This window comes from Spinacia oleracea, chromosome 1, assembly GCF_020520425.1.
Source record: "Spinacia oleracea cultivar Varoflay chromosome 1, BTI_SOV_V1, whole genome shotgun sequence".
Classification (NCBI taxonomy): Eukaryota; Viridiplantae; Streptophyta; class Magnoliopsida; order Caryophyllales; family Amaranthaceae; genus Spinacia; species Spinacia oleracea.
Genome location: NC_079487.1, coordinates 22,848,620 through 22,857,132, shown reverse-complemented (window position 1 = coordinate 22,857,132; position 8,513 = coordinate 22,848,620). Strand labels below are relative to the sequence as shown.

At 44.8% G+C, this 8,513-nt stretch overlaps 2 protein-coding genes across 2 annotated transcripts; both read right to left on the bottom strand.

Moving 5' to 3' along the window:
• Positions 1-1,739: 1,739 nt before the first annotated feature.
• On the bottom strand, positions 1,740-3,995 carry LOC130463258 (uncharacterized). Its single transcript, XM_056832337.1, has 2 exons — positions 3,026-3,995; positions 1,740-2,926 (listed from the first exon to the last, which is right to left on the bottom strand). Exons 1-2 carry the CDS (start codon positions 3,993-3,995, stop codon positions 1,740-1,742), a joined length of 2,157 nt encoding a protein of 718 aa, XP_056688315.1.
• A 363-nt stretch (positions 3,996-4,358) lies between these two features.
• LOC110796249 (uncharacterized) lies at positions 4,359-7,433 on the bottom strand. The gene has a single exon (XM_022001300.2). The coding sequence runs from the start codon at positions 7,431-7,433 to the stop codon at positions 4,359-4,361; it is 3,075 nt and encodes a 1,024-aa protein (XP_021856992.2).
• Between the last annotated feature and the right edge of the window lie 1,080 nt (positions 7,434-8,513).

Here is an 8,513-nt window from a genome sequence, read left to right as displayed (position 1 = left end):
CGCTGCTCATCGGGTCGTTTTCCATGTGAAGAAGCTGGAGGAGGATGGGTGGCAAGAATTTGAGGCTGGGTATGAGGAGAAGGAGCTGTACAAGGTTGCTACCGGCTTTGAGCCTCAGGAGCTACCCGAGGCTGTGATTTGCAATGCCAATCAAAGAACCTTGCCCCCCTTGCAAGTTCCAGAAGATGCCTACTGGTCTGGTGATGAGCGTGCCGTTTGATGGTCTCGGCAGTCATCACCCTCCTCTTCTTGCGGATCCTCTACTTTTCCCAGCCGGCCTCATACATGTTAGGGTTTTTTAGTTTAGGCGGTTGGTTTTTGACTTTTTGCCAGATGCTGTTAGGGCACTTATTGTTGATGTAACATATCTTAGAACATCGTTTTATTGTAGGGGTGTCGGTTTTTAACCGACATCTTTTGTGCCTTGTGATCAGCTAATCACTTCGCAAGATTTTTTGGTGATGGCTGTCGGTTTTTAGTGTTTTTTCTGCTGTAATCATGCATTTATAACAAGTAGTTTTTGATTGTATGTTTACTTCGTTTTGCGTATGATACTTCCATTTTATTAGCATGAACTCTTATTTGTTGACGGCCTTTCTATATTGTTAACTTGTTGAAATGATACACTTCGAAATGATTGTTATATTTCGAAATGGAGTGCATCTTAATAGCGTTTATTTTCTCTAACACATTTAATTACAACAATTTATTATGGATTGCTACGCTTCACAGTAAAAGTGCCCAAACGGCATTTATTTTCTTTACTGCTACTGATCACATCCATACGCTTCGTTGAATGCTACGCTTCGCAATGGAGTGCCCCTTAACGGCATTTATTTTCTCCAAAGCTACTAATCACAACAACTTTATTATGGACTGCTACGCTTCACAGTAAAGTGCCCAAACGACATTTATTTTCTTTACTGCTACTGATCACATCCATACACTTCGTTGAATGCTACGCTTCGCAATGGAGTGCCCCTTAACGGCATTTATTTTCTCCAAAACTACTAATCACAACAACTTTATTATGGACTGCTACGGTTCACAGTAAAGTGCCCAAACGGCATTTATTTTCTTTACTGCTACTGATCACATCCATACACTTCGTTGAATGCTACGCTTCACAATGGAGTGCCCCTTAACGGCATTTATTTTCTCCAAAGCTACTAATCACAACAACTTTATTATGGACTGCTACGCTTCACAGTAAAGTGCCCAAACGGCATTTATTTTCTTTACTGCTACTGATCACATCTATACACTTCGTTGAATGCTACGCTTCACAATGGAGTGCCCCTTGACGGAATTTATTTTCTCCAAAGTTACTAATCACAACAACTTTATTATGGACTGCTACGCTTCACAGTAAAGTGCCCAAACGGCATTTATTTTCTTTACTGCTACTGATCACATCCATACACTTCGTTGAATGCTACGCTTCACAATGGAGTGCCCCTTAACGGCATTTATTTTCTCCAAAGCTACTAATCACAACAACTTTATTATGGACTGCTACGCTTCAAAGTAAAGTGCCCAAACGGCATTTATTTTCTTTACTGCTACTGATCACATCCATACATTACCTTTGCGTGTTGACTTGTGCCGCGTTTGTTTTTTGCTTTTTTCTTCCTTCATTTATGGACTGGCCGTATTTGAGGACCGCCCTAATTATACATCATAGCAAAATGCAGACTGCTATTGCAATCAGTCTGCTCATACATAATCATTATAGTTTTTCAAACATAGTACTTTCTCAGAGTACTGGCGTTCCAGGAGTTTTTGAGTGCGGTACCATCCATTTGCATTAACCGGTATGATCCAGGAACTATTTCCTCCCACATCTGGTATGGTCCTTCCCAATTGGCTGTCAGCTTTCCTTGAGCATTTCCTTTTCCTGTTGCCGCCGTTCTCCGCAGTACCAGGTCTCCCACTCCTAGAGGCCGATGCCTCACTTTCTTGTTGTATGCTCTGCTCATTCTGCTTTTGTATGCTGCCGAACTTACTTCTGCTTTCATGCGGATTTCTGGCATGAAATCCAACTGATGTCGCAGCAGCTGATCGTTTCTCTCCTCATCGTAATGCTGGATTCGCATGGTTGGCAGAGCCATTTCTGCCGGTATGACAGCCTCAGAACCGAAGCTCAATTTGAACGGACTCTCGCCGGTAGCCTCCTTGATAGCAGTTCTGTTGCACCATAGAATTTCTGGCATAAGATCTGCCCATTTGCCTTTACAGTCTTCTAGCTTCTTTTTCAGTGCAGCCAAGATTTGCTTATTCGCCGCCTCTGCTTGCCCATTGCTCTGTGGGTGACATACTGATGAGTGAGCTAACTTTACTCTATATAATCCCAGGAAGCATTGTATGGGTGCACAATCAAACTGTGATCCATGATAAAAAACTATTGCCTGCGGCAGCCCGAATCTTGTTATTATATTTTTCCATATGAATTTTTTCACCTGGTTTGCCGTTATTTTTGCTACCGGCTCTGCTTCTATCCACTTGGTGAAGTAGTCCACTGCTACTATTAAGAACTTGCGCCCTCCAGCCGCCATTGGGAATGGTCCAACAATATCCATTCCCCATTGTGCGAATGGGATTGGGTTCAGAATGGGCATCAAATCATTGGCCGGCAAGTTTATCACAGCTGAAAACTTTTGACATTTCTCGCACTTTTTTACATAAGCTCGACAATCTTCTAACATTGTTGGCCAGTAATAGCCTTGCCTTTGACAGATGATGGCAAGGGGTTTTCCACCGGCATGGTTCCCACATGTTCCTTCGTGCATCTCTTCGATCAGCCTTGCTGACTCGAATGCTGTCAGGCACCTTAAGAATGGCAGGCTAAATGACTTTTTGTACAACCGTCCCCACAGGATGATGTACCAAACCGAGTCCCTTCTTGCCTTTTTGGCCTCTGCAAAATCTGCTGGTAGGGCTCCAGTCTATATGTATGTTTGGATATTATCGTACCATTCTGAGGTAGTTGTGATGGCCATGACCCGTATTATCTCCGACTCCGTACTTCGCTTATTCATGACTTCCATCATGACTGTTCTTTTCAAGTCGGCGACATTTGAACTTGCTAACTTTGATAGGGCGTCTGCCAGTGTGTTCTCTGCTCGGGGTACCAGATTAATGCTGAATTTCTCTAGCTGAGCCGACACCGACCTCAACTTCTCCAGGTATTTGACCATCGAAGGTTCTTTGGCCTCATATTCCCCGCTGAATTGACTTGCTACCAGCTGGGAATCTGTTGTCAGTATTACTCTTTTGGCATCTGCTGCGAGGCACATTTGGATGCCGGCAATTGCTGCCTCGTATTCTGCCTCGTTATTTGACGCGTTGAACGTAAACTTTATAGCATACTCAAAAATGTCTCCTGCTGGCGATTTCATGATTATTCCAGCCCCACTGCCTTTCTGTGCGGCTGAACCATCCACTGACACATCCCATACTTCAGCTTGTACTTCATCTTCTTGGTATGACGCTTCAACTATGAAGTCCGCCAATGCCTGGGCTTTGATTGCAGTTCTTGGCCGGAATTCCAAGTCAAACTCGGACAACTCTATTGCCCATTTTAGCAACCGGCCTGATGTATCTAGCTTGCTGATGGCTTTTTCGAGAGGAAAGTTTGTTAGCACTTCGATTGTATGCGCATCAAAGTATGGTCTTAACTTTCTAGCCAACGTGTACCTTGTTTCTGGGCCGTTTAGCACATGGCTCACAAAATATACCGGCTGCTGCCCTTTGTTCTTTGTTTCGGCTACCAGTACTGCTGCAACTGTCTTTGGCGACGCCGATATGTACAGTTGTAATTTGCCGCCCTCTTTTGCCCTTGCTATTGTTGGCAGGTTCTTTAAGTGACTTTTTAGAGCTTCAAAGGCCTCTTGCTCTGCCGGCCCGCATTTGAACTTCTTGTTTTGCCTCAGGGTTGTGAAGAAGGGCATTTGCTTATCTGCCGACTTGCTCACAAATCTGTTTAAGGCGGCCATTTTTCCTGTCAGCCGCTGTATGTCTTTTACGCTCTTGGGTTACGGCAGACTGATGATTGCTTCTACTTTTTCAGGGTTAGCGTCTATGCCACGCTCGCTGACCAAGAAACCCAGGAATTTTCCCGACCTTACTCCGAAGACGCATTTTTTTGGGTTTAATTTCATCCTGTATTTTCTCAAAGTTTCAAAAGTTTCTCGGAGGTCGCTAACATGATCCTCCTCCTTCCGGCTTTTTACGATAGAGTCATCTACATAGACCTCCACGTTTCTGCCTTTTTGGTCGGCAAACACCTTGTCAACCAGCCTTTGATATGTTGCCCCTGCATTTTTCAACCCGAACGGCATCGCCTTATAACAGAAAACTCATGCATCTGTGATAAAGGCCGCCTTCTTCCTGTCTGATTTATGCAGGCTGACCTGATGATACCCTGAGAAAGCATCTAGGAAACTGAGCATTGCATGACCGCTAGTGGAGTCTACCAGCCTATCAATCCGTGGCAGTGGGTAGAAATCTTTCGGACATGCTCTGTTAAGGTTGGTGAAATCTACGCACATTCTCCATGACCCACTTGACTTTTTTACCATTACCACGTTTGCCAGCCATTCGGGGTAGTCACATGGCTCAATGAAACCTGCCGCCAGAAGTTTATCCACCTCTTCTTGTATTGCTGTCATTTTTTCCGTGGAGAAATTACGTTTTTTCTGCCGTACAGGCCTAACATTCCTGTCGGCGTTTAATCGGTGAACCATTATCTCTGGATCGATACCAGGCATCTCATCCGCCGAGAATGCGAAGATGTCCGCGTGCTCTCTCAGCAAGCTTATGAGGTTAACCTTCATGTCACTCCCCATTTCTGTACCGATCACGACTGTTCTATCCATGTTTCCAGCCTCCAGCTCGATATTTTCTGTTAGACCATCTGGCATTGGTCTTGGTGCTGATACCGGCCTTTCATCAAAGTGTTCCATGTTTAGGTCGGTTCGACCCCTTTTTGTGCAGCTCTTCCTTCTTGACAGTTGTTCTTGTCTTGCCGGCTTAGTAGTCAAGTGTATCTCTTGCCTTGCCGGCTCAGTAGTCAGGTTCACTTCTGGGACCATTCTTCCCGGTGTTCTCAAAGCAGTCAAGTAACAGGACCTTGCCGCCAACTGACTTCCCCTTATCTTTGCCGGCCTTTCCAGGTTCGACATATATATCATTCTCAAGTGATAGGTGGAGACTACCGCCTGCACGTCATGTATGAATGGGCGACCAATGATCACATTGTAGGCCGCTGGCACTTTAATGATTAGGAAATCCACCATGAGATCTCGCATTTCGGATCCTTCTCCGATTTTCACCGGCAGCCTTATACTACCCTCTGGGTACACTGTAGATCCTGAGGAACCGATTACTGGGTAGTTCACCCTTTGAAGTTCATCCTCTGGTATGTGCAATTGTTTGAAAGCTTCCCAGAAGATGATGTTTGATGAGCTGCCGCCGTCTACCAGTACTCTGTTCACATCGGCATTTGCTATATCAATTGTAAGAACTAGTGGGTCATCATGCGGGAAAATGATGCCTCTGCAATCCGATTCTGAGAACGTCATCACTGGTATGCTGGGTGGGTTAGGCCACACTCTTGTGTTATGAAAGTTTACCATGTGCCTGTGTTCCTCCAAGCTTCTACTGGCGCCGCTTATTGTCCCTCCGTGGACTGGGCCGCCAGAAATTACATACACGGGTGGTTTTTTCCCGCCATCCCTCTGTTCTGCTCTGGCACTGGTTTCCGGCTGTTTTTGCTCGATTCTAGGCGGCTGATATGGTTGCTCGATTCTAGGGTATTGTTGTTGATTTTGCTGTTGTGGTCGGTATGAATTGGTAGGGTTTCCTCCCACCGAGTTGTTGTTACCATTTCCCTGCCTTGCCCTATACTGTGAGAAATACCCCTTTCTGACCATATCCTCAATGTTGTCTTTGAGGTCTCTGCAGTCCTCTGTTAGGTGCCCGTGCTCATTATGGAAGTCACAGAATTTCTTGACATTCCTTTCCCTACTCTGCATTGGTGGCGGCCTTCTCCAGCCATCCATCTTGTTGTTTATGTTATAAATTGCCGTCCGCGGTGTGTTCAGCGGAGTGTAGTTATCGAAGAGTCCTCTGGACTCCCTTCTGTCTTGCCGGCTTCTTTGCCCTTGTGGATTGGCATTTCTGTTATTCTGGTTTCTCTGCCCTGCCCCTTGCTGATTATTGCTCTGATGAAAATTGTTTCCTCCTTTTCCCGTCTGTGAGTTATAGCCTGGATTGTACCCGACATTTCCGCCGGTTGCCACTACCACATTGGAGATCTTCATCATTTCATCCCCCCTGATGTACTCGTTGGCCTTGTGCAGGACGTCACCCAGATTGGTGTATGACTTCCGGCTGAGATATTTCTTGAATTCGCACTCTTGCATTCCCCTCATAAGAGCCAGAACAGCAACCTCCTGCTGCAAATTGGGAATAGTGATTGACTCGTTGTTAAAGCGGGTAAGATAATCCCTTAACGGCTCTCTATCTCTTTGAGCGAACGACATCAACTCTCCCGATGATTTCTTTCTCTTCTGTTTGCTCACAAATCGTGACAAAAACGACGCCTGCAGCTGTCGAAAACTGTATATGGAGTGTGCCTCTATGCCCTTATACCAGCTTGCTGCAACTCCTAGGAGTGTGGATGGGAATACCTTGCACCACATGGCATCGGAATCAGTGTACAACATCATGTGCTGTTCGAATGTGGTGCAATGATCCTCCGGATCTGTCGTCCCATCGTATCTTCCTGTCGGGATTTTTATCCTTTCCATCCTTTCTTCTAGGATTTCTCGGCACAGGGGAGAATCCTTTGGCTGGATTGTCTGCCGTCTAGCTATCTGTGGAACCGGCGCTTTTCGTTCGTATTCCGCGATGGGGACTTGCTCTGTTTCAGGCCATTCTGTTTCCGCCGGATCCGAGCGCTTTCTTTTTTCTGGGGTGTTTTCTTGATTCAGGGCGGTTAGGAGATCCCTAACAGGTAACTGGGGGACCGCCGACCTGGTCTTTCTTAGACTGCCGACTGACCCTGGCTGTTGCGAGGCTGGTAGCTCTGACAAAGCGGCCATCACCGCTGACAGTGTTTTCAATTGCTCTCCCGTGAATACTTCCGACAGGGGAGACAGGCGCTCCTGCAGCGTCTGCTCCAGCGGAGTTTTCGGTTGCTCTCTGGCAGGGCTTTCTATTTCTAACTCATCGTCGTTCTCCACTGTAAATTCCCTTTGTGCCGGTATCGGGGTGTTTTTTGTTATTGGGCTGATAACTGATTGTGCTTGTGACGGATGGACGGGGTTTAGAAGTGAGGGTTGAAACTTGGAGGTTGTCGCCGGTTGTGGGGTTGTTGCTTTTTCTTGACTTTTCTTTGATTTTTTACCGTCTTTCTGTGAGAAATCCATGCTGACTGTTCTACCGTTTCAAGGGATAAGGTCCCCTCCTTCTAGCGCCAATTGTTCCGGGTGTGGAATGAGAAAGCTGACTGTGGGATACTGGATTCCTGTCGAGATTGCCGGTTGATATCTGCACAACAGAATGGATTAACTAGTCTCGGGGGTGGTTCGAGGATCCCCCTCCGATGCTTAAGTAAGATTACTGAGAGATTAAGAGATGATTAGGAGATGATTAGGGAGTAAGAAAGAAGTGTGTTTATGTGTTTGTGTACCTCATAGCAATAAATGAGGTGCTCCTTATATAGACCAATCCAAGGGTACGATCTGGTAGGTCCCTTGTGGTTAGATAGCGACCTGTTGATAGTGACCCTTGGTTGGTTGTCTTCATGATAATGCCGGTAGGTTGTATTGCAAATAATGCCGGTAGAGGATATTTACCTAAGATGACCAGATTACCTGCAGGTTAAGTTTACATACGGGGAGTTCTACCGGTACCAGGTGGTGCCGGTAAAACACCCCGTACAGTAAGAAGTTCTAAGATAATGATAGAGGGTAGCCATAGTTAAAGAGTTGCAGTTTATGAGGTTGTAAAAGGTCGATTTTAACGGGGTAAAATGGAGGAAAAAGAAGAATAGGTAGGAAGACGGAAGTCCGTGGGAAGATATGCCGGCTTTACTTATTCTAGGGCATTGAAAACCACCCACCTTGTTTTTATAACCATCATAATCTAAATTTTCCAAAAAAACCGGTCAAATTTTCAATCAAAAAGTAATGGTCAACACCTCAATGCGGAAGGCTAAGAGACGAATTATAAATATAGGTACTCCCTCCGTCTCTTTTTGTTTTTTACATTTTTATTTTGGGTATTTCAAAATGTTATTTACATTTTCTTTTATATTATCACTTATTATTCTATCAAAATTTGTGTTCAATTATGATTTTAACCAATTAAATTCATTAGGACATTAAATTTTTCACACTTTTCCATTAAGATTTTCTCATTTTCCAATATCATAATTTTGATAAAAGTGAAAACATTATTAATAAACGTAATTTATCTTGTTTAAATAAAAGTTTTGAGGAATCTCG

Coding starts and splice junctions, on each gene's coding strand:
- LOC130463258 (XM_056832337.1), bottom strand. CDS start 3,995: ATGGCCGCCTTAAACAGATTTGTGAGCAAGTCGGCAGATAAGCAAATG. Junction 2,927..3,025: donor GGAAGTCATGAATAAGCGAA/GTACGGAGTCGG, acceptor CCCTACCAGCAG/ATTTTGCAGAGGCCAAAAAG.
- LOC110796249 (XM_022001300.2), bottom strand. CDS start 7,433: ATGGATTTCTCACAGAAAGACGGTAAAAAATCAAAGAAAAGTCAAGAA.